This window comes from Copadichromis virginalis, linkage group LG11 (genome assembly GCF_057382275.1).
Source record: "Copadichromis virginalis isolate Kocher_CV1m ecotype Utaka linkage group LG11, C_Virginalis_male_GT1.1, whole genome shotgun sequence".
In the NCBI taxonomy this organism is placed as follows: domain Eukaryota; kingdom Metazoa; phylum Chordata; class Actinopteri; order Cichliformes; family Cichlidae; genus Copadichromis; species Copadichromis virginalis.
Window position 1 is genome coordinate 13,788,617 of NC_140628.1, and position 26,929 is coordinate 13,815,545.

General features: G+C 37.8%; 1 protein-coding gene across 2 annotated transcripts in view; it reads right to left on the reverse strand.

Moving 5' to 3' along the window:
* The window catches only part of LOC146698199 (RNA-binding motif, single-stranded-interacting protein 3-like), a 133,943-nt gene that overhangs the window by 22,816 nt on the left and 84,198 nt on the right, over positions 1–26,929 (reverse strand). For both annotated transcript variants that reach the window (XM_085473226.1, XM_085473227.1), the window contains exons 5-6: positions 15,403–15,560; positions 14,408–14,487 (exon numbers count right to left, since the gene is read on the reverse strand). In XM_085473226.1, coding sequence (XP_085329352.1) covers positions 14,408–14,487; positions 15,403–15,560 — 238 coding nt within the window. The remainder of the gene's footprint in view (positions 1–14,407; positions 14,488–15,402; positions 15,561–26,929) is intronic.

Sequence of the window (26,929 nt, forward strand, 5' to 3'; positions counted from 1 at the left end):
TAATCTGTTTTATGGCAACTGTGATGCTAGGGCATATTTCTTAGACTTTCCAGCTGCAGTTTAACCAACTGCAGCCAAAAACATGTACCCTTCACAACCAGCATTTTGCTTCACATATTTGACTGATTAAGTAAAGAAATTTGCATGGCTATTTACATTGTAGATTCTCATAGAAGGCATCAAAACTATGAATGAACACATATGGAGTTGCGTAGTAAAAAACAAAAACAAAATTGATTTTAGATTCTTCAAAATATCAATCCTTTGCTTTGATCACTGCATTGCACACTCTTGGACTGTTGTTTCTCTTTACTTGGCTGATTGGTTCTTGCTATAATATGAATTCTAACATTCAAATAGGGCTGACTTCTGCACAACACAACTGATGGTGCCAACCCCATTAAGAAGGCAAGAAATTCCACAAGTGAACCCTGATAAGGCACATCTGAAGTGAAAACCGTTTCAGATGACTACGTCAAAAAAAGTCATTGAGAGAAGTCCGACAGTTTCTTTGAGGAATCTACAACATAAAACAAATTTAGAGTTATTTATTAAAAATTTTCTTTGCTACATAATTCCATATATCTTGCTTCATGTATTTAATGTCTTTAGTAAGTATCTACAATGTAGAAAGTAGAAAAAAGAAAGAAAGAAAATATTAAATGAGAAGGTGTGTCCAAACTTTTGACTGGTAGTGTATATATTTAAAATATTCCATGATTTAAAAGCCATTAAGCTTGTATTTACCCTAAAGGAGACAAAGATCAAACAAGAAAGACCTGCCAACAAATACAACTGAAGTAAAGTCCTGGCAAAGGGGCAAACCCATTACTGCTGTTCACAGACTCCAAGTATTTTTTTTAACCTTTGTTTAACTAGGAAGTAAAATTGACATTAACGCCATCTTTTTGTGAGACTGTCCAGGACTGACATAGGCAGATTTAACCTGGCATGTTATTTCGTTTTATTCTCTCCCCAGTGGTAACTGAAATGAGCTCACCCGCAGAAAATGTATACAAGCAGAGAGGGTTGAACCCAGAGCTCTGGCTCTGAGGCAACAGTGCCCAAGCATTCACTCGTGGCAATAGATTCTTAAAGTCTTAAAAATTTGCATATTATTAATGATTATGTTAATTCATCCAACTAAATCTAGGTAACTGAATGTAATTTTTCCGAACTCTTGAAATATAGCTTTAAATATGTTCTTCGGTTAAATCCATACATACATCAATTTTCTGCTGTTTATACAGGTGCTGCAGAGGCAGAAATTTAAGCAGAGATGCACAGGCTTTTCTCTTCCCAGAAACCTCCCCAAACTCTCCTTGGGGGAAACCGGAGCATTCCCAAGCCAAAGAGATACAATCTCTCCCGCGTATCCTGGCTCAACCCCAGGGCTTCCTCCCAGCTGGACCAGGAGTGGGCACTCCAACCTTTCTGATCGAGTACCACAGCATCACACTTATGCTTATTCTCATGCTAAGCGCTTCTTATTTGGCGTGAGGTGCTACAGTGCAGTGAGGTATTTGCTTCATAAAGACAACAGAACCATAATAAAAAAAAAGCAGAAATGAGATCCTAAGACCACCTAACCCAACACAGTCTCCACTTATCGCTGTCCTTAGACAATCTGTTAAAAAAAATTAATCCAGAAGCACCTTTGACGTGGGCAAAAATCTAAAGGCTAAGGCCAGCCATCCGGCCAGAGTTGTGGGGTACTCCCAAGACCTGGCTCCAGAACGGGGCTCCCAGTACCCAGAGGTTTTCTTCTTTGTAGGGGTCTGGCTCATCACCTAGGCCCAATGTGCCTTAACCTCCTAGGACCTGGCGTCCACATATGTGGACATCACATTTTAAGTTATTTAAACCAAAATGTTTAATTTTGCTCTACTAGGGCCTGATATCCACTTACGAAGACATTATACTGCTGCTGTTCTATCAAAATTTTAAACGAATATCCTTATATGTGGCTCTCATTTTTCTTAGGAACAAAAATCAGGTAAAAAAAAAAAATCTGGTAATTCTTTGTTTTTACATTCATCGGGTCCCAATCAGCCCAAATATCAAAGAGAAATTAAAAATGCATGCCATGGAAGAGTTCGGGTCTTAGGAGGTTAAAAGACTCTACCGAGGGCATATTGCCCTTGAAAGCACTAGGAACTATTCTTCGAGGTTGCATCTCAACTTTATATATGTTGTGTTGGCATACAGAGCAATTTTGTCACTGTCCAAACATTTCCACATGCAACTGTCAATCTGTCACAGCCACCAAGGCAAATGTAATTTCTTTCTAGGATGCAAAAACTCTGAAGTGCTATACTGCTTCAGCAGAGGCAAACTGTTGGGACAAGTCTTCTATTCAGCTGGTAAAGACTACTCTAAACCCTCAAACTGAATAAGTCACATACTTTTATGCACTCTTAACCCCTAACAAGCCGCATACTTTTATGCAATGCCTCTGTTTTTTTATTTTATTTTAATATATCCACAAAGTGAGGTTTTAACTCACTGATGCATCTTTGAAGAGGCTATAAGCTGGCACTCTGAAATTACTGTCAAATAGGATAAAATGGCAAAGAAAGTCAAATCAGCATCAATGTGTGTAGTATCGATTTTTTTTTAAAGAAAAGCAAAACAACAACAAAATCCAACCGCAAATTGCAATATCTTGAAGCTGGTACTGACTAACATTATGAATGCCAGAATAAACTATGCAATTATCTTGCCTACTTCAAGAAAAATATTTCTTCATCTAAGTAAAGTGAAAAATGAGAAGAGGTATTCTCAGTGGAGAAAACCATTTAGAGCTTAAAGACTGAGATGAGAGCTCTTTAGAATGCCTGGGGCCATGACGGGCACTCTAAGGGTAATGATATAAAGACACATTTCCATTTGATTATAACACATTTAGAAGAACTTTTTCATTCAACTATGTTAACTTGATTTTGTCCAACAGGTCACATGGTGTAGCCTTCTGTTGTCATCCTTTGCTTTTCATCTTTCTGAATCAATTCTTGTCTTTTACCCGCTCTGCTTCATGCATTAAATGACCTTTACTTTTACTAAAATCACAGATAGTCACACGGATGCAACAATGGATGGACTGAAGATATTTGGGGGGAAAAGAAAAGTGGAAGACGTCAGTTCACCTACCACATTAAGTTTAAAGTTATTATAATCAATTATGATCAAAAATAGTTTAAAAATATCACATTTATATTTTTGATTAGACATAATAACTAACAAAAATACAATCATAAATTATAAGTTATTTCTTATTAGACACGTGTCCTGTGATTTCTATTTTTTAATGTGAAAAGCTATCTACCATTAACAGTGGCACTCAATTTAAAAATAAAGGCTGCATTTGTTATTTTATTTGTTATTTTTTTCCGCTCACAGCTGTGACAGACAGAAGGCTATGCTATTGATGGCAGATAATTTGTCAAGTTTATATTTGCGATACTTTGTCTGTGTTCTATAAAGACAAAAACATCAGTTGATTGAAAATAATTATACATTAATTATGTGTGTTTTGAAACTTTCTTTTTATTTTCCAGCTTTAGCACAGTTTGTTTTCTGGCACAACAGATGAAAACAAGTTTCTTTTATTGTTAGAATTAGTAATTAAAAAAACAAGTACCTAAACATGAGAATGGAGAATTGTAAAGCTTAGATGTCGTCACCCATAGATGTGACAGCTGGCTGCTAAAGGATGAAAAACAATCTTTTAATCTCAGAGTTTTTCTGGATTGGTTTTTCTTCATTAACGTTCTTGATATTCCTAACAGCAACATCCAGTAAGCAAAGCAGCAACATGACAACAAGATATTCCTGTGAGGCAACTACAGGAGTTGCAGTGACCTTATTTAATTGTATTTTAAGGCCCTGAAAGCAGCACACATTTTATCCACACAGACTTAAAAATGTAAAACATTTTTTGCTGTCAGCTGTTTATATACCTGATCTTATGAAATGACTCAAACATTAAACACCGGCCAGCTGCTGTGGGCCACCGTTTGCAAATACATATGCATCAGTAAAGTTAGACCGATTTGGCTGCATCAGTGCTATGGAGCTGCTGCAGGGGTTGAATATATTAATCTGGGGAAACAAATTGGAGAGTTTCAGAAGCAGTTTCTGTTTTTAATAGATTTTTGTTCACTTTTGCCATCTCATTGGATACCTGGAGTTTAACCCTATTAAACCTCAGGTATCAATGATTTCATAATTCTGCCAAACAAACAAACAAAAATAATGAAGAACAAAACTACCATAAAACACAAGTGAGATTTACTGGAACTGTGGAAACTAAGCAAATCCAATTATGTCAAAAGCCTGGATTTATACTTTTATATTTATATTTTGCATTGATTGAAACTGTATGTGCAGTATATACAGGGTGTTTCTGGTAAGAGTCGAGTTTTGCCAGGAGGTAGGCAACACTGTGCCTGGTTAATGTAGCGCAATCCATTGCCATTTCCTGATTACCGGACAGAGAGAGAAACACCAGAAGCAGCACCCAAACTTGGACAAACTGCTTCACACATGAGTATCTATAGATTGACATCTGCTGAACAACTAACAACGTAACAATAAAAAGATCCTAGTTATTTTTTTCCATCATGCTTTTTTAATTAGAAAAAAAATATCCCCATTGCTTCCAGTGGAGAGTCGATTTATGCCAAGCTGCTTGGCTTGTAATTTGCTCGAGGAACTTTTTATGATTTTATGGCTGTGTCAGTGTGTGCCTGCTTGAGTGAAGGAGCACAGAGCCAATGGCGTTCATATCATCCTGTAGACAACTGTTGACAATTTTTACATCTCATTTATTTAAACAAATGCTCGATCCTCTTTGCAACAGTGTCTACAAAATAAGGTGACATGAAACAGAAATGCAAACTTTTACTTTCCGACTTGTTATTTTAACAGGGAATAGAACATATGAATGTCCATCAGCATGTAATGATGCTGGAAGTTGGGAAAACTGCTAAAACTCACTATGCACATAACAAAAACATTACGTGACAATAAGTACAGATGTAAAGTGTTCAGTTAAAAGTGGTCAGCATTAAACCACAACTTGGGATAAAATTATTTTCTGATTCTAAAATTCGTATAATTAGAACCTGCAAAACAAAGCAATCACAAAACTGCGACATGGGTAACTTGCAACTGGTGGGTTGCACAAAAGGTATATAAGGCAAAAAGCATTTTGCTTCCCAATAAAAACAAATAAATAATAAATAAAATAAACCCAAAGTTCACCAAAACTATTAGGTCCACACCAACTCTGATCAGAACAATAAAGGGTGAGTTGTTAACATGTGTGACGTAGGTCACTGCTTATTAGGAGAAAAACAGCAAGCATGTCTTTAGAAATGTTATAGTTTGGGGTTGCTTTGCTGCCCGCGGAACCGCATAAATTGCTGTCACTGACATGCATATCACAGAGTACTTGAAGATAATGTTAGACTATCTGTCTGACAATTGATATCAAACCAAAAGTGGCCCTTTCAATAGCATAACGATCCTACGAACAGCTCAAACAGATAAAACGTAAGGTTGTGAAAAGGCATTCTCCAAGCATGGACTTTAAATAGAAATGTTACATGGAGGTTCAAAATAAGCAGTACGTACAAGAAAAATCTCAAATATTTCACAACTGAAGGAATTTCAGAAAGCTTCTGCCTGAGCAAATGGCTACAACAAAATATTATTAATCTCATAAAGGGGGCAATAATGGCTTATGAGGGCCATGGGATACTTACTGTTCCACAAGAGAATATTCATTTAGTGTAAGTTATTAAAAAAGGCTGTCCATGGATGTACTGATGTATTTTATTTTTTTTTTAATACGGTAAGCACAAATTTGTAAAACTGGTCTTGCAAACCAGAATTTCAATGGAGCACCAAGTTTAAAAGATTGATTTACCTCCAAATAGATAGCCAGTGACAATGTCTTACCTCCAAAATATTAAATGGGTCTCTTATCATTTCTAATCTGTAAGTGATTGTGGTAAGACACACACAGCAAATATAGCAAAATTAATGACTTACTGCCCCTACCAGTACTTGTGTGTAGCACTAGAATATACAATATAAAAAAGCAAAAGAAATGTAAATCACTGCATTATCAACACACTATATAAAAAAAAAAAATTCAAGAAAAATATGAAATTGTAATATTGTAATGTACTAGTTTCAGGAGACGCCTGAATGAGCAGAATTATGATATCATGCATTTCTCCTGGGGAGGAAAAAATATGCACAATACACTTTGCAAATCATTTTATATTCATTCATGAGCACAACGTGACAAGTCATAAATAGTGAAGATGATAATGACAACAATGAATGTTATTTATTCCAGGGAGGTGAATCTAGCCGCCACTCAGTCAGGGGTCAACAAGTGCAATACATCAAGAGACAAGATTACCTGTAGGAAAAGCAAATAAAAGTGGTGCACCGCATTAATTATTCAGCTTGCTTTCACAGCTTCGTTTCCACAATCTGTTGTATTTCACAAGGGTGCTTTAAAAGAAAGGAGGACACTTTTAATTGCTAGTTTGACCCCTAATGTTCGCACTCCTCGCTCTATAAGACACAATGTGATGAATTTATGATGAATTTGGGTACAGCTGTGTCAGATCCTTTTGGGCATATCAAATTACCCAACGCTGTCATAAACAAATGCTTGGATATTTGGTTTAGATTGTTATCTTATTTATTTATTTATTTTTAACAGGACATGGGGGTGATGCAATAAAATGCAATTCTAATCCATTGACAAGAAAAAAATGTAATTGCTGAATTCAGGAGTAACTTGAAGCCCCTTAACCAAAACAACATTCTTTTTTCTTAAGGCTTTTTTCCTTGTAAGCATAGAGCAGGCAGATAGGAGAAATATAGTTTTGTATGAGAACTCTCAGCTCAATTTCTTAGGTTTCAGGGGGAGGCATGAATGACTCTAATTAGAATCTGTGTAGGAGCTTGCCCCAGCAATTTAAGAAACCACTGAGAAAAATCCCTTGTAGCTAGTTAGTAGAGCTATCATTTAAATAACTACATGGTCAAATCCATCCCTTATACTGTTACTACTACTAACAATAGTAATCAATTCATTTTCTTAGGTTTATAAATTCAGGATTGCAGTGTAGCTGAAGCTGAGCTGTGAGCCGAGAGAAGGCACCCTGTAGGAGGGAGCCAGATAACCTGGAAGAAACCCAACCATGTAAACTCCATAAAGAAAGGTCACAGCTGGCTAGTGGATTCGATCCCAGTACTTTCTTGGTTGGAGGCATATATTTTTACTGTCCATCTTACGGGTTAAACTACACTACATGTTCATACTCGTCCATTGAAACTATGAAGCTCTCTGCACACAGTTTTTTTGTTGCTAATCTTGATGGCAGCTGTGGTGGTTTGAAGCACCTCAGCACTTGGTGATCGTGTAACTCTACGTGGTGTGCCACTTTATGGCTAAGCTACTGTAGGTCCTAAACACTTTAACATAGCACTCACACCACTTAAAATTGATTATGCAATAAGAGAAGAAATGTCACAATTTTATTGCAACAGTGCCATCCTCTTTCAGCACCACACTTATATTCAGTGACCCATTCTTTCAAAAATGCTTGTAAAAGCAGACTGCACTGGTAGGGGTTTGAGTCTGTAACCATGTGAAAGCAACTGAATTAAGAGCTAAAGCCCATTACTTTTATCCATACAGTGTACTATCAGTAAAAAAGTCATAGATCTTTTTCTTTCAAAGAGTTTTTACTATGAGCAGCATATCTGAGCAAAGTCAGTCTGTGAAAACTTGTGTATATATATTCTTTCTCTAAACTGCCCCCCTGAAGTAGCTTTTGGATGAAATCATATGTTCTTAAGGATTATTTTGTGGAACTATATGAGGCATTCACAGAGTGAAGCTGCACAGAATGTTAAAACTGTTTTACAAATTACACCTTTGTTTAATTTCTTTTTAATTCAAGTATTTCAAATTACTCTCTGCAAACAGGGTTATCATTTAAACTACATAATTATACTAGGCCTGATCCTTTTATTGCAGAGAAGACCACAGGACCTCAGTCCTTTCACTAAAAAGCTTGAATTCTTAGTGTTACTATCTGGACTTCACTTTGAGTTGGTTTTTAACTGCAACTGGCTATTTTGTATGTGCAAAAAAAAATATCTTTTAAACTGCAAGACAAGAGTTGTGTGTTATTTTGAACAAAACTAACAAATTATTTGATTTGTCAACTTTTAGGGTTTTTACATTTATCCTTTGTTTTTGCTTTATTGTCATTCTTAGGTGATTCTCACCTGCATCCTTCTGAACAATGTGCAAACTAAACTACTCAACAACCAAAACTAAAAGGACCCAGCCACCCACACACTGAGCTACTATGATTTGTGTGTTGTTGTGTCAGTGTGTGTTTGTTTTACTAGAACTCAGTGTTACTAAGCAAGTACCTGCCAAGAGCTACATGATAAGGGAAAGTAATTACAGGGGAAAGAGAAACATTACAGTGGTCAGAAGATACAAGTGCCTGTTCACTCACTCACTCACTCTCACACACACACACACACACACACACAGGATTTATTTGTACTCATTAGTTAAGACTTGCAGCAGCAATCACCGTGCAATTGTTTGACTACAGTTTTCTTCTGTTAAATACAACCATTGCAACATGTTATCCATCCAATGCAAAAACACGACTAAAGGAAAAAAATGGCAACAATATCAGAAACATATAGTGCATGAATAAAAATAAAAATAATTGCCTCCTAAACCTAATAACATAAGTCTTTCACATCACTGTATAGGCCAACTCTTCTGTGCAGAATTGTTTGAATTCAGCCACAGTGAAAAGTTTGAGTATGAACTGCCTGTTTAAGTTCGTGCCACAGCATCTCAGTAAGATTTAAGTCCAGCCTGAATGTGCATGTCTGATTGTGTCTGTATTTAGGTGAATGCAGTGGGGTTGAGAAAAAAAAAGTCTTTTATTGATCTGAAATAAAGTTTGCAATCTGTGGCATTTTATGTTCAGCCAACAGGACTTGTTCATAGGTAAAAAGGTGGGTGGCTTGTACTGTGAACAGTGAATCACATACTGTTACCAGTTGCTGAAGCTGTGGGATATTGCAAACTGCGGTAGGGCACTAAAGAAACTGTTCAAACTCCAGCAGGGCAAACATACATTTATTTCAGCTCTAGCTAGAGGGACACATGGGAAGAAAAAGGAGGGAAAGAAAAGTATGAGGAAGGATGAAAGGTTATTCTCGATATACCTGGTTAGGTGCAGAAAATTATATTGATCTTAGCTTTGATGCTTCTAAGCCACGCATCAGTCTTTAGACAAGTAGAAAGACTTGGCTTATGAAGACAATAAGGGGTCTATCATATGAGTGGGAACAAATCCTTCAAATGGGAAAAAAGTTATTTAAAATAAAATCCAATCCATTAGCAAATATAGGAAGTCGCTCAGTTGGAAAATGGGATCCAGTCCCCAAATGTGGCTAAATGAAGAATCCACGAGAGGCTGAAATAAGTATGTATTTGTAACACTGTTACCAAATTGCAAAAAACAGCCAGGTAGGTCAAACAAGGTAGGCAAAAAAGTAAAGGAGGGTTAAATAAATGTTCAATAACACAAACAACCAAATGGAGTCAAAATGAAAGGAGAAAAAAAAAAAAAAAAGAATAAAAAGGGATGTTAACTCCACTGTCATACACATTAACAGACATAGGGAACAAAATGTGAACGTATTCAACTTACTAATATGAAACAGCCTTTTAGTCACATAAGAATAAAATGTATTGAGGCTGAGATGTATTTAATGAGGCATTATGCAAAGATGGAAGCAAATATTTTGCAAATATCAGAACCTGATGGCATCATTGTTATTTGGTCTCAGTTTCAAAAGCAGCACATTTTTATACCCATACTTGTGTCTGAGTGTTAAACAGTGCCTTGAAAAAAAACCATATGTAAGATTACAAGTCTCACAGTGCAATACTTCCACACAATCTTTTTCTCAGTAAAGCATCATTCAGTTTTTCCTCTATTATCAGGAACATCAAATAAAACTCAGTTTCCATTTATGAAAGCATTGAGCCGCTTCACCAGTGAATAGGGACTTAATGCCTCATGATCTTACGAGACATTTAAGGCTCCATGCATTTTTAAAGCTCTCTGATTATTATAAAAACTACTGAATGATAACATGCTAACTCAGATTTGGATTTGGTTCATTCTTGTCCCGTTTGCCTTATCATTACGGGAAGGCAGGACAAATAGAGCTATTAAAACTACAACAGTATACGCCATATCAAACAGTGCAAGAGGAAGACACACAGTGAAAGATGAGATAAGGAGAAAAAAAAAAAAGAGGGGGGGGGGGGGGGGTGACCACTGAGTGAACAAGAAATGTCACTGGACCAGTACAAATAGTGAGCGATTAGGATGTGAATAGTGTGTTGAGAGAGGAAAGACTTCCACCGCTGAAACCAAAGGAAACAGTGTTTGAAGTCAACATTGAAATGGTCTTCAGATTTCTTTACATTTATTTTTATTTAAATAAGCACTGATTTTAAATTTGTCAACATTTATTAAAGTTTAATCATGTCAAGCTTTAATATAAAGGGATAAGGAAGAAGAAGTAGAAACAGAATTATGTTTTCACCTCACAGTATGGGGACATAACATTATCAAATGTTAACACAGAGCAAACACCTACTGTCTGCACTTAATTTACATCTTAGATGAGAATCTCAAATTTGTGGCTGATGATTAGGGGTAAAGATGTTTACAACTTAATAAATACCTAAGGAATCTAATCTGTGAAGCAGAGATATAATTTAAGTAATTTAAAAAAAATTCACCTGCAAGCCACTTTGCAAACCACATCCACCTTTCATGCCATGGCAGTCATATCAGTGTCATATCAGATGCCTGCTGTGCTTCTGATATTCTGTGCTGTGTCTTAATGGTGTGGTTCCCTACTGCACAATAACTGGGAGAGATCCTTGAGATCAACCACAAGTTTCAAACCAAGGATCCTCTTCCTGTGAGGTGATAGTGCTAAACACTACATCCCTGTGTGTTCTCTGGTAAAATAGCAATGAACATCTTTTTGATCTGCAAACCCAGACTCTTTGAAATTCTAAATGAAATGTAAATAGAGCGAGACCAAAGTATAAACAAAAAAAAAATAGGAGTCAAAAATCGATAAACTTTATGGTAAAACGGGCTAACAGAAGTCCTGGTCATGTGATCAATGTAAGCATTCATTCTGAAGCTTAAGAGTTAAATATTACTGTTGGCTGTGTGTAAGAAGCAGAGACTGTGGTATGAATCAGAGAAATACAGGCAAAAATCCACAAACATCCTCGTTCAGTGACATGCATGCATATTGTTGACTACACTGCACCAGCATAGATGCTTTAACCTTTGATAACATTTTTTAAGGCAACAAGTATAAGTAATAAGCAGACAAAGAACAAAACAAAGTACAAAAGCCTGTCATAATGTCACAGCAGCATCTTTGGAAATGTTACAGACTGTCAGTGACACAGAACATAAATCTACAAAACCTGGCTCTGGAGAGACACTTTGTTCTTAAGTATTAAACGAATAAGCACAGTATGTGTGTCAAAGTCTTTTGTGGAGGAGTACACAGGCGGACGGGTTCTCCCAATTTCAGCGGTGTGGGAGTGCAGTAAAATTTAAGCATTCTGTACACATCCAAACACATGTGCGCACACACAGACAACAGATGTATAAAATGAGTAAACGGAGTAGATAACCCCGGCAACAACAAGCAATACACTCTTTCAGCGTAGAGGTCAGTGACTTGGTGGACTTAGCAACTGTATTTGAATGCAAGACTTGCACTGTAAACTAAGAGCTGACTATGAACTCAAAGTGTACAATCACCTTGTAAAAGCTGATACGTTCCACTGCAGTATTCACTTTCCTTCTTGTCTTGGTGCTTTACTGCTTCGGAATTGCACTCATTTTTATGAGTAAACAGGACTTTCTCACAATTTTACATACTTTAAAAATATTAATTTAATATTGGATAAAACTGTATGAATAATACTTTTTAAAAAGATTTGTTAAATTGACCTATGATTGTTGATCACACATGTGATATTCATCATGTTGACCTACAGCGAATCAAAAATTATAATATCACCTAAGAGATATTGGTTAGTATGTATTTGATGTGATTAGAGTGACAAGGTATACACCCACTTTCTTCTCCCTAAAGAACCTTTTTTTTTTTTTGACTCTTACATATATGTTGTTGACTTACAGAGCTATCCAGCAGTGGACCAAGACGTTACACATTCACCAACAGGGGACTGCTGAGCAAGCAGAGGACATCTTCTCCTTTCCTTCTTCAACATGCCATAAATCACACTAAAAATCACGCTGAAACCCTCTGGTGACGTTTTAATTTTGGCCAGGAGGAGACCGGCAGGTGTGTGAATGTTAAAGAGTATGCACAGCAGTGCCTCTGCAGGCTGGAGAAGCTGGATTTTAATGACCCGCTCATACACATTGTTTATTTGTAGATATTTTGTTTGAATGAGTATCTGCCCCAGGGAGGCTATGAGACCCCAGAGCTGTTATTTAACATTTTTGCTTACTAAGGGGAGACAGATTTTTTATGCACGGTTAGATATTATCTTTTGTAACAAAATATAAAGGATCAACTTCAGTCTATGGCTCAACTAATATTAAAATAAATGAGCAACACAGAATACAGACAAAAAATGAAGTCTTAAAATAAAAAAAAAAATGACAAGGAAAAGAAACTCAGGAGCAAAAAAACCCAGAACAGACGTACTGACAGAACAGACGTACTGACAGAAAAATTCTAACATACATTCACAGCTCATCAAGGAAAGAACTTAAAAGAAGTCAATTCAATTCATCCAAAAATTGTCTAAATTGAGGCTAAAAACTTGGTGAACTTTATAGTAACACTGCATAAGAGAGAAATATAAGCATAGTTCCTGCTGAAGTTAGCAATGCACTTAAGTTCAGTCCCAACCAATCGACTTAAAGCTGCTTTAAAAAAAAAAGTAAAACTAAGTTGTGGGCTGCACACGCACCTGAAAATATTACAGTTTTAAGACTGACTACAGACTTGCGTGCTATACTGGATTAGTAATATGAGCAGCTCCTTTCACTTTGTGCATGATAATTTTATCCATAGTTAGCATGAAAATGCTTCATGTTACTCAAATATGCATCAATACACACTGAAGTATCATTAAATATATTGCAATTTGTCACATTAACTGTGGGCAAAAGTTAATAAATGTATAAATTATTAACATAATAATCCGTTGTGGGATTCCTCTTTGCAGCTTTGATTAAATGGACCGAGGCAACAATCTATAACTGTGATTACTTTGACAGCATATAATCTGAAAAAAGTGTTCTCAGCTTTGCCATGGAAACCAACTTGCAAAGTCTTGTGATTTTCACTGTATTAATTATTCTTATACGAAGAGCTGTGATGTTATTTTTCTGTCAAAGACGGACAGAGGCTGCAGACAGAAGGGGGAATGGATACATCTTTAATTTGCTATAAAATTACACAACTATACCACACAATACACAGTGCATGTGTGTGCCGTACTGCCAGAGTACAAATCCCTCTGTCTTTGAATTTCCTTTAGTACACCATACCTTATCTTTCTGTATCTTAATCTTGTCTCTGAGCTTTTTTCCCTTCAAATACCGTGACATCCTCAGTCAAATCCTGATCATTTTCTTTCTCCTCTTTTTTCATGTCACCTATACATCTACTGATATCCCTCCACCCCACCCTTTTCAAATGTCTTCAGCTCAGAGTTAAAAAGGCATCAAGTTTTTGCTGTTTATTGAGGGAAAATGTGGAGACAGATTGTTTGCCTTGGGAGCTGCTTGTCTGATGTTTGTACATGTGCCTCATTGCGTGTGTGCCTCAGTCTGCATCTTGTTCAGAGAAAGAATTAATCACTCACATCTTCCTGCTAAATAAGCTCAAGGAAGTTCAACGAGTGGGGGAGAAAAAAACATGAGAGAGAGAAGATAATTAGAGAAGATTTATCAGTTGCATTGACCGTGAGTTGGATGTAGACTGACATTGTAATACCAAAAGGTGCATACAGCTATAGCATGACTGCAACTGATAAAACCTGCCATAAATTCATGAAAAACTGCTGAAAACTTCGAACTCCATAACGCTGACTTTGATTAAATAAATGTGACCACACAACTTTGTCAGCTTTCTGACACAGTTCTTTTCTCGACAATACACATTGAAATTTTATCAAAGATGGATAACGTTCAGAGTCTACGGGCAGGATTTGTAATCTCAGTCTCAGAATGACACCTACCAGTCATGCCTGGAGGGGTTTTCAAAAATTTCCCATTGAAATTTTGAATCACCACATCACACTTCTCTGTTGACTCCATCCTGGGATGAAGAAAAATAAGAGGAGGAACTTTAGGACAATTGCTACAAAATACAGAAGCTACAATTCTGCTTAGTTCAACATGCAAAAAAGGTACTGAGGTTCTTTAAAAGTAATCCATCCAGATATAAGGGCAGTCTTGTAAGTGCCTTCTGGTTTATGCATCTTGGTTATCTATGAATGCCTGAGAAAAAGGCCTTAGGTAGGACTGTGCATGTCTGTGTGTTTGTGTGTCTGTTTTCTATGGGGTTTCCTCTCCTTTGTCCCAGTTTAAAAGCTCCATTCAGTCTGATCTGTTGTGTGTCATGTCCTCTTTGTCTGCCCCTATTCAGCTCTGCTCACCCAATCACAGCTCAATGACTAATTGCCTGCTTGGCAAGCAAAAGCCAGTGTGTCAGCCTCTGTGTGTGTGGAGAACAGCAAAACGGTGACGGTGACTGAAGAGTTAGAGGCTGTGTGTGTGTTCGGGATGGGAACACGCATGACTGTGTGGGTCGTGGGTTTTGTTCATGTAGCCAGTGACCCTGAATGTAGCCGACTTCATTCTAATCACTGACACACTCTAGGATGCAACTGAGAAGGCCCCCCCTCCGTATACACATATATTCAAAGTGGATCTGTACAGCTAAAATACCTTCAGCTGCAAATGGAAACGAATCAGCTCAGGATCACATTGTAATTATCTTAAAGAATGTGGATTATAGTAATTATATTAACATTTTTTTTTATTATGTGCCTAATATGTAATTATAGCAATCAGAATAAACATATGGTCGATAATTCACAAGTTATTTTTTTCCCCTCAGTGACCTTTAAGGCAGTGCAGTAATATCTAATATTTAAAAAAATTAAATAAAATCAAAGCTAGTAGCGGAAAGCATCTCAGTAACTCAAGAATCCCAAGTATCCTGCGGTACCTGGCAAAGCCAACTCCTCTGCTAAGGCCATTGGCATCCCTCAGTATCCGCGTGGAAATGACGTGACCAAAAGGCTTCAGCATGTTCTCCAACTCCTGCTCATCCATCGACACAGGCAGGTTAGATATGTAAAGATTGGTGGGGTCCTGCTCCTGTTGCTGTGAAGAGAGAGGGGTAGAGGGTGAACAATCAGTGTCAATTCAAACCAGGAAAGAGCAGATGCATCTGTTTATGCAATGTGTAAAGGACTTGAGCCACCTCTCGTTTCGTCATATTTTGCTTCCAAGGAGGCAGATGTACTTGTCGTTTTTTAAAGTGGTTTTGAGCAACGAGGCTTTCTTGAGGGTCTTTCAAAGTTTCAAAAGTGGACAGTGGCTGTTTTTTCACAAATTTTCAGTCCAGTCCTTGTACTTCACCTTTTCTTAGGAATGTTTTTTAAGCCACTTAAAAATGACATGAATGTTCAAGCATAAAGGAATCAAACTAAACAAGTGAGCCAGTGTTGTGCCTTCTGTCTACATCTAACAGGCAACTTGGCAAACAACCACTTTTAAATTTGTATGTTTAGGCACTTATCTGGTAGCAGCCTGCTGCAATAAACATGGTGGTACCCTCTGATTAGTGGAGTATATGAAAAATTGTAACAGTTTGAAGGGCATAAAACTGTATTTTGTACCAACAAGGTGATTCCCAAAGAGCTATTACATGCAAATTTATCATCTATTAGCATGGTGTGCAATGTGTGCTCCCAAAAAAAAAAAAAAGTATCTGAGGAAACTGGACAATTGGAGGAAGTCATGTCCTTAAGAAATAGAAACAAAATTCAGGACCTTCAGGTAATCCATCTACTGTTCACAGAGGACTCATCAGAAATGGTGTCAGTGCAAGGAGCCATTTTTAAAGAAGGGAAACGAAGAGAAAAATCTGAGGTGTGCCAAATCATCACTCCACTGGACAGAAAGTCAGTAACAGGCCGCATGTCATCAGTATGTTCAGAGGTGTACAACGGTGAGTGTCTCCATTCCAGCTAGTGGTGTCGACGGCTTGTTGAAAGTAATGGAATTATGAACACAGAAAGGTACGGCCAGATTTTGATACAGTACCATCCCGAAATTGGCTGTGGCTTCAGTTTTAGCATAACAATGATCTCAAACTTACTGCCAGTGCAGCAAGTTCAGATTTAAACACACACACACGCACACACACGCACACACACTATCAGTCATGGATTGGCCTCTGCAGAGCCATACCAAATATTAACTTTCAAGCTTGTCACAATTTTGTCTTCTGTTTACAGATTTCAGTAAATCCCTACACCTGTTTCCTATTTTCCTCAGAAAATATGAAATGAGAGGTGACTCAGGACTTAACTCTTAATTCTCTCAAACTTAAGCCAGTAAAATGGCTGCTCATCAATAGAGAAAATGGGTAAAATATTATGTTACAGGAAAATAACCATTTCATCTATTCATTCATAATAATTTAGCTTCTTAAAATGTGTTACAAATATAAAGTGATGAAAATGGAAAATAGACGTTGACTTAACACTGCGTTTTGTGTAAAAGGTTCAGAAGCTGACTATTTTGCTTCCCCCAAATCTGGTTTTCCAGCAATAAATGCATTAAATGTTAAGCTGTTTGTTTCCATGTTTATGACTGAACACTCCACTGCAACATATCTGTGAATTTAACTCTAGAAGAAGCATATCTTTGCAAACGGGAATAAAAATTTCATTGAAAAGGCAGAACATTCACTTCATGCTCAGACCCCAGAAGCAATAAGGAAACCCCCTCCAGATTCATAAATGTTAACAGAGATGTATTAAATTTTTCCAGGGGAATGAAGGAACCTCCTCCTTATGTGCTTCTCAGTTAGTTATACTAGTATACTTCAATTATTTTTTGCTCTGCTTGGCAGCGCTCCACTGAAATGATCCTCCGCAGGAGACCAAAGCCTGTGTGTGTGGTGCTTACAAATTAAAATAGCATTGAATCTAGAAAATGGTCTGACAGAGTGGTATTTTTTTTTTTTTTTTAAACAAAGGATTAAGTACAATACATGCATGGTCCATAACAACATGATTTCAATCTATTACTTCCGTATTTCATGAATATTATTAGACATTCCCCAAGAGTTTCTGTTGATGCTGTAAATGGTTCTGTGATGTTTCATAACTCACAACTGCTGTAATCTAATGCTTATGCAATGCTTATGTACATATCCACTTTAAGCTTGGTAATATCTTACAAATCATGAGGGCAGATTTGACTCATGACCACTATAAAACCTACAATTTCTGTTCTTGGCTTTTTCTAAACTAAAATGCATTTTGACACAATCAGCAAGGATAAGTGTCTCCAGAGTCTACAAGACATTTCATAACATAAATAGTGTCACTACTCATTTATATGTAACAATTCTGCTGTTATAATGCAAAAATAATTCAGTGTGTAGCATGTAACATGCTGTAATTCAACACAATTTTATCTCTGAAGCAACAGTTCACAGCAATAATATTCGTCTTAAGGTGCTTTATAATGTAAAGGTAAAGATCCTACAATATAAACATTGGCATATACTGTAAACACATGGTGAGTAAAAACAGAAGTCCAGCAAGTTCATCAAGTAAAGATGGAGTTTGTCTCCCAAACCCTAATAGCTGAATGTTAGGGTAAGTTCTAAGAACCACAATTAGGCCTGTGGCCCAACAGTGAACATGGTAATAGGAGGTCTTTGATACAGGATGGGGCATGACCATTCAGGCCTTGTAGGTGAAAGTAAATATTTTAAATTCAATTCTGGATTTAAACAGGGAACCAGCCCCTAGCCCTGCGACCTGTCCAGCGGTGTGCCCTGCTTCTCGACCTATGATAGCTGGGATAGGCTCCACATCCACGATAGGCAGTCATGGCTATGGTTAATGTTTGTGTTGAAGGACACAAGCTTGACAAAAATAATTAGTTAGAAAGTAAAAGCAGAAAACTAAACATGTCCATGCCTGGAGTTTAATTGATTTTTGTAATCTGGCTTTACACTGTAGAGCAATAATTATATCACCTGAACTGAAGTGTTTTCTAATCATTGTACATAAGGGAAGCATAAGGTGAAAAGCATCAGTCCCAGCTTTAACAAAAGTACAAATCAAAGCTTTGCATTTGCTTAAGTGTTGTGTTCTAGTATCTGTAGTGAAATAATGCAACTAACTATACTAAATGTTTCACTCAGCTCAAGCAGGACAAGGACGGCAAAAACACTGTCGGAGACCGCAACAAGATCATTAGTAACAGTCATTAGTGCTGTTTCTGTGTTACAGTGTACAACAAACCTGACTAAGAGTCTTCAAAGTGACCATTCCTCTGCAAATTACTGAAAAATCTGGAGAGCAAGTTAATAATGGCTATGATTATAACCTATAAAGACCAATTACAAATAAAGCTTTATTATACAGCAAAGAAAACCAACATTGCTCTTTGCAAAAATAATTACTACTTATTTTTCTTATTTGACTAAATAATTGCCATCTACTGAATCAAGCAGCCATTTAACATTTAAGTTCTGTCAGTCTGAAAATCATGTACGGTGCTACAGTAGAGTGTTACAACTTATGTCTAAAAATGTATCGTTTCATGCATCAGTTAAAACACTCGACTCCAGGTACGCGACGGCCAGCTGGAAACACTTCACGCAAGTCGAGCTGCCCGAGATTCACAGAATTTACAGTAAATGTTACATTTTTGTGATTTATATCGTTATCGGGACGATAGAATTCTTATATCGGGATATGAGATTTTGGTCATATCGCACAGCCCAGGCCAGTGAACACTCTTTCAAGGATGAGGAAGTACACATCTTGGACAGGGAGGAAAGCTGGTTTGAGCGTGGAGTCAAGGAGGCCATTTACGTACCTAAGGGTACATCTTTTGCCATCTTATAATGCTGTGATTGCAGCCATTCCCCAAATCTGTGAATGGTATTCATGGCCATTGATCAGTGGTCTTTGATCAGTGGGTTTTGGTCAGTGGTTGTTGATCAATGGTCATGAGAATTTGCATAATTAAGATTAAGGAACTGACCTCCCAGCCCATTGTTCCCTCAGTGGGCTGGTTTCAGTCATTATGCAAATGTACTGTTTATAAGATTGGGGAAACCTGCTGTCAGCTGAGACTGAAGAAGTCACTTGGATGAGTGACGAAACGTTTCTCCCACAAAACGCTACGTCCAGATGAACAGAATCATCTTTTTGGAGATAAACGACGTTTTTATATCGTCATCCGATATATATCATTATATCGAACAGCCCTATCACCAAGGGGTCCTCCTTGTTTGAAAGAGACCAATGAATATAGCCCAAAAAAAGTCTGTTTCTATGTCCATACGGCCACCTGACCGTAGTTTTAAGACAGACTTGAAACACTGTGATCTCATCATGAAAACATTTTAATAAGGTCTGTCTTGAAAAGCAGAGAAACTACAATTTACACAGGTCTGAAGCGAGCACAAGACTTTGATGATTTCAGTGATGTAACTCTTTCAGGGAGATGACTCTGAAAGCAATGACAGATACTACAGCTGTAAAATTCTGCAGCTTTGATGTTGCTTCTTTCGTCTGTCACTGCTTTTATAAATGGGAGCGCACAGAAACATGCACGCAAATGTAAAGGAGTATGTCCAAAGTCAGAGGCTCTGTGTGGGAAGACAATTGTGTCATCTTACATTGGACACTCAGCCAAAGGAAAACCCTTGCTGATGGAGAGATATATTCAGATGTTAGAAAGAAAGGTAAAATATTTCAGACTTCTTCACTGAACTCGTTCTGCTGATTCTGAGTCACTGATTGCATAGATTGCTTCGGTCACAGTCTGCCAAGCTTGGGTCTCCCACTTTCCAAGCATCTCTGGTGCATGCAAAGAAAAGACTTCAGTGGATGAAGAAAACATTTAGATTTAAAGACAGGCTCATCGGGTAGCTCTTTTATTGCATAAACACAAAGGTATTCACACACAAACACATGTACACACACCCAAACTGCTGATCTCTAAACCTTGGGGAGCCAGTGGCTATGATGTGCTGTGAGCATGGTTTGGGTCTACTGCAGAGAAATACGAAACTATTCTGAGACAGAATTGTTCTGAGAAATCTTCTTTACCAAGGTCACCATGAAGGCATACAATTCACATATTTTTCACATAATTTTCATGCCGATTAAACCATTCAATGACCCTTTGAGCCCCATCCTAGAAGAGACAATTTCAGTCATGAAAGAAATCTAAAACATATGATAACGGTGGTCACTAAAGCAAGTTTGTATTGATTTGCATCAACCTTCCCCCCACCCTTTTCTTGATGATGGTGGTGGGACGGTTCCCAAACCATTCCAAAGAAATTCCTTCTATAGCATAACAGAGCCACTGGGTCCACTTACTGTGGAGTGGCACAGTTTCCATTTTTCTTTCCTGTAATTTGTCACAGACACTGGAAGCACAGTAAGGACAGGGGTTGATGTCTTCATGCCCATTATAAAGAAAAAGAATGAGTATGTTAATGCGGGCACCTGAGTTTTAAAGTGGTTAAAAATGTTATCGCCACACAAAGATGATCTCAAGGATCTTTTATTATGATTCAAACAAACAAACATGTGTGTCTGACGATACCGTGAGTTTACTAGTAATGAAAATAACACAGAAAAATCAATTTTTGCTTCAACACAGAGCTTTGATTTTGAAGAAATAATCTACCAATAATACTGGCAGGCCAATATTGTTGGGTGATATTAGCTATTAGCCAAAATATTGGTGTGTGCATTTATAACAGGCAATAGATGAAAATTTAATAAAGATCAAATAGACATGAAAAAAAAAAATATCCTCAAACATTTTATGTTGATGTTGCATAGTTTGTCCACCAGAAGGCACTCTGCAACTTCCCTTTTGGAATGCCATTTATGCAACCAAAGCTAATCCAATCAGAGTTCGGCAGAGCATAAATCATTAAATAAATAACTACACATAACTGAGAAATCTGGTCATGTTTCCTTTGTCTGAAAGGAAAAAAAATTGGCTAATATATCAGATTTCCAGATTTTTAAATCATCTAATATCGGTATCACATCGATCTTAAAAATCCTACATCAGCCAGGCTCTATTATTATTTGTCAACCAAAGCCTTAATATAACATGTCCAGTGGATTTATATAGCTATGTGAAAAATTGTTACAATACACAACCAGTTTTAAGGCTCTCTAAACTGTAAAAACCCAAGAGAAGATTCAGCAGTGAAACACTCCAAAGCTAATAAGGGAGAAAGCTGCAAAACTATCGCTGCACATTCAAGTTACAGGAAACCACTAGAGAAATCGCAGAGGAAACTAAAACACAGCAATTAGACTGTTGAAAGTCTGAATTTCTGTCATTCAAACAAATAAGCTGCAGAGTCTATGCTGTGCATTACTCTTACTGTGGTACCACTGACAGAATCCCTCTCCTGCTGTTTGCAAACCACTAAAAGATTAAATGGTAAACCAGAAAATTTCCTAACCCTGTGGTCAGTTTGGTCATCATGTGTCTTATACAGTATCTTTCAGCAGTTCGCCAATTTCAGAAAAAAAAACTGGGTCAGCTGTTTAGGCACACATTTTCCATATAGTTTGTAATTTCTCTAACAAGGGGAATGAATGCAGAAAAAACAAGATGGAAGTCATAACCTCACTACTATTCTTCTAAATTTATGTCTTTCGTGCCTAAAAATTTTAGGCTCTCTTTCCATCATTCTTATTGGCTCCATCGGGGGAAATCTCGTGGAAGATGAGCATGAAAATCAATGGGGGCAATGTAATGTTTTACTGTCACAATTTAAATTTTACTACAATACCTCCTTTCAAAACAGATTTCTGCACAACCTGTGCATTTGCACTGCAAGTGGGATATGAGCTAAGGTGCTCTGGAGCACCCACACGTGAATGAACTCTACTTGACTTTGCTTAAAGTTGCTGTTTGCACAAAGTTACTTCACAGTGATCTCTCACTCTGCATGTTGCAAATGACTCACTTCTCTCTTCCTCTGTCCCCACGTCATTCTCTATGTCTCACTCGCTCTCTCTCGTTGTAACATCTGTCGCAAGCTGGAAGCTGCTTCACACCAACTGTGCCTCTCTCTGACTGGGTAGCCTGCCTGCCAGCTAGTCAGCCAGTGTTTTCAGCCCCATTAAACCTCATTGCTGCATTATTATAACAGGTCTATGCCACTAATGCTCCTACACTGCAAGGCAAAGGCACCTGCTGAGGAGCTGGAAGGTAAAGCGAGGGCAAAGCAACGGTTAAATATCTGTGAGAAATGCCAGATCAGTCTGCGTGTCAGTCTGCATGAGCTGAGACGGTACTCGAGCATCACTTTTCTCCGCAATTCAGCTCATATCTGAAATCCCAACACTTCACATCAGAACTAACACTTTATTACCTCCCACGACCCTTAAAGAAATGAGCAGGAATTGAACATGTATGGAAGGAAAGATGAAGAAAAACAGTGTAGACAGAAACGCTTTGAAAACAGACAGCTGACCACTTTGAACCAGAAGCAGGCTGATTTGAGAAAGCATTATGTGTTGAGTCTTCCTTTTTACCTAATCCATCCATTCTTACTTCTCCTTCACTCACCTCCTTCCAATGCTCTAACCTCCTCCAATCTGTTCATCCTCCCCCTTTTCTCTCCTTTTTTCCCCTACTTGCTATTTGCTGCTCCTCTCTGCTCAGATTAAAACCTAATCTCCTATAATGGTAGCCTTGCAGTCTAAAACACTATCTGAATGCTTAATTAATATTTAAAGGGCAGAAATTTCCCTCCTCTCCCTTCTCATTCTTTTCCCGTCCTCCTTCCACTTTTCTCTGCTTCTGTGTCATTTTCCTTCATCTCTCATGGCCAGCTCTCGCCATCTGCATTTCTAACTTCTTTCATCTTGCTCTTCCTTAAGTTCTAATCTTTCATAATGATTGTCTGAGTGTCTAAATGCTCTCTAACGGCTTAATCAATACTTAATGAACATACCATAAATACTTTATGAACCCTAAACCCTGAAATCCCCAGGGTTTCATTAGCCATGGAGATATACACTTTTCTACATCTTCGACATGACTGGAAGCTCACTGAAATCAACACTGGATACTGATTACATCATCATTTAGTCTCTGGTCAGTACATATTATCGTAGCAATGGCAGCTGCTTCTAAGTTACGTGTGTTTATGTGTCTGTAACAGACAGATCATTAAAAAATTGTCTATGCAAGATGCCATTTTACCCAGCTGTAGCGATACATGGGATGTATCTTTTGTAGTAATTCTAACGCTTTTGATACGCCACCCACACATATTAAACTGCTTTGCAATTCCAACTACATGTCAATTTATTCCTAATGGATGTGTGAGTATTTTGAGGGAATTGGGTTTGATATGCAATAGGGCACATGCCCTATTTAATCATCCAGGTAAGAAAATCCCAAAAAGTTGATTCTGGACATCTGGGCGAAGCGTTTTTCAGAGGGAGAAACGTTTCATCACTCATCCAAGTGACTTCTCCCACTGAAAACGCTGCACCCAGATGACCCGAATCAACTTTCTGTGAGTGGGGCACATGCTTTCAACATCCAAACACACATTTTTCAATCAAAAATAAATAAGATAAAAACGAGACAAATCCATGCACTCTGTAAATTCCAGTTTTCTGCTCTGGTTAATTGGCTACAAAAGGTCAATTAGCTTAGCTAACCTTTAAAGGATTGCAGTAACGTTCCAGGATCATTAAAACTGTAGTTCAAGGTTTTTCGAGTGATGACATATGAGAATATATTCAGAAGTAGAAAAGCCGTTTTCCACTCTGTGACTCTCTAGTGGCTGTGAAGTGGCAAAGAAACCCTGATGACTCAAAGAAATGGCATCACTCTTGACTAAGTGAGAGACTGACTATGTTTCAATGTTTAATTCAATTACAGGACAGTTTTTTTCTTCCACAGGCTTCTAACACTGCATCTTCACACTCTGTATGACTCATTTCAAGCATTAGGAGATGCCTTTCTAGATAATTGGCGCTACACACACACACAAAGATCTCACAGTTACACATAAAGCGATTAATCCGTTTACCCATCTATCCATTAATTTACATGTTTACTTGTTTCCTTTTCCCTCTTTTCTTGGACTTCTCCCCTGTCCTGGCATTGCAATTTCAATATGGCTTCTTCCACTCTTCTCATGTTTTACTCACTCTGTCTCTACTGTGTATTAAAAGGCCAGTAATTCGTCACAAAGTGCAGTTCCTGCTGCACATCAGTGTGCAGGCTGCTCGTCTTCCAGCCGCCCAGAGCTGGAATCAATCACCCAATCCTGAGACACTGAAACCATCAGGGAGGGTCAGACAGAGGAGAAAGAGACACACAAGTACATGGAGAGGAAGACAGAAAGAGTGTAGGTGGACATGCAGACAGAAAAGCCTTGTGTGGATTAAGTAAACATTTCCTTGACTGGATACAGACAAAAAGGTTTCATAAGTTGAGCAATTTAATTTCCCTTGGGTGTGATTTGAAATAAGAACAGAAATCATGAGATAGGCAACATCAATAGACTAAACAAAACGCTGGTCCAGATGTAACGTTCCATCAGTCATATTGCTTTTTTTGTTGTTGTTGCTGTTTATTCTTCAAAGTGACCACACAAATGTAACTTATGAGTGTGGGCCTGATTCCTAGCAGCTGAGTAGAAGTGGTGTCATTTCCTGTGGTTATGTGGCTGTTGTTGCTTTCTGGCACTGCGCTGAATCTTTTTCATCTCAAGTTTCTCATCTTATGCGATGCCAGCAGAAACAGGTGAGTGATCCCTGTTGGGATTAAGACTATGCTTTTAGCTGACTGGTAAAAAGTTTGAGGATCCTCCTTGAGAAGTTTTTAAAGAAAATGTATAACAAATGTTACATTAATTCCTTATAGCTGATTGCTAGAACGCAAGGTAATAAGCCATGGGAAGATAGTACTATAACACAAAAATCCAAGCACAAGGATGATACACACAAACACCTCCACAGCCCACCCTGTGTGCACATTGTACACACACTTCTCTCTATTTAGTTCTCCCTTTCTTTCTCTTCTGTAGTACTGAATGCTGTAATCAACACTAATGGGACTCAGCTGTTGGCCAGTCTAATTACCTGGAATGCAGACAGATGATCACTGAAGCAGGCCCACACACACACACACACACACACACACACACACACAGACAGTCAGGTTTCCATCACTTCAGAGGACATTACATTAACTTCATTTCCTAAAGACCGACTCTAACCTAAATCACAACCAATATCTTCGTTCGAGTCCTTATCCTAACTCAAACCTAAAATTAAACCTTAAGTCTTCACCTTAAAGTGTAATGATTTGCCTAATGGAGCTTTGAGTTTATCCCCAAACACACGTCTTCACAATGTGATTGTGTAATTTGTCCCCACAGTATAATTAATACCACTGCACACAGACACACACTGCAGTATTTTACTTTCATGCACCTGCCACTTTGTGTGTGTGTGTCTCTCTGCAGTCTTGGTTTTATGTGGTGTTTTGGCGACATGTGCTTTTAGAGATTGCGTGTGGATGCATTTGCAAAAAGTCAGTAAGAAGCAAATACATTTAGCTTCTAACTGTTTATGCTTCTTCTCCTACTCAGGAGAAAAATCACGTTGTTAAATTTACACAAAACCTCTTCATTCTTTATGCCTCAGTTTTATATTAACCGAATGATTCCAGTGATTTTCCCTAGCTATATTTTCCCATTAATTTCACTTGTGCCATTTACCTCTAACCAACGACTGGACAAAGAAAAACTTCTTGAAGGAGCTGAGAAACAAGGAGAAACAAAACTAAAGTAAAATAACCTTGAGTTAAACCTTCTTTTTTCTGCCACGGTTGTGACAGAGCAGCACCTAGTACTCTGAAAGCCTCACATAATGCAATATACAATAAAAGGATCAAGAATTTGTACCTTTTACAGTAGAAATAGGGCACACTGAAATGCTGTTAAGGACATAAAACATTTCACAACAACAACAACAGTCTTCCAAGTCTCACGAGATAGAACAACAAAGATATTTTTAAGACTTAAATGTTCATAAAAACAGAGATTTTGAAACAAATCTTTTGTATGTCTGACGAATGTGTCTGTGTCATCCGAGGCCTCATCAGCCTGATGTCATACTGTCTGCCTGAGGAAAGAATGGGCTCGGGGGAAATCCTCAATCTAAATGATTAATACAACCTGGAACCAAGGCGAGGACTTGTCTGTCACTCTGCAGGTACATAGAGCATGTAACACCTTTGAGTATGTGGGGTGGGGAACGATGTGTGTGTGGTGGGTTGGGGTCAGCATTTGAAGGGCTGTTTAAAGCTACTTCAGAGGGATTTGTTAATGATTACAACTACATAGACAAACACACACCCAGAGGTGTCACACTGACTGCAAATAATCAAGGCAGAACTTCTGGAGAGGAAGTGATGGG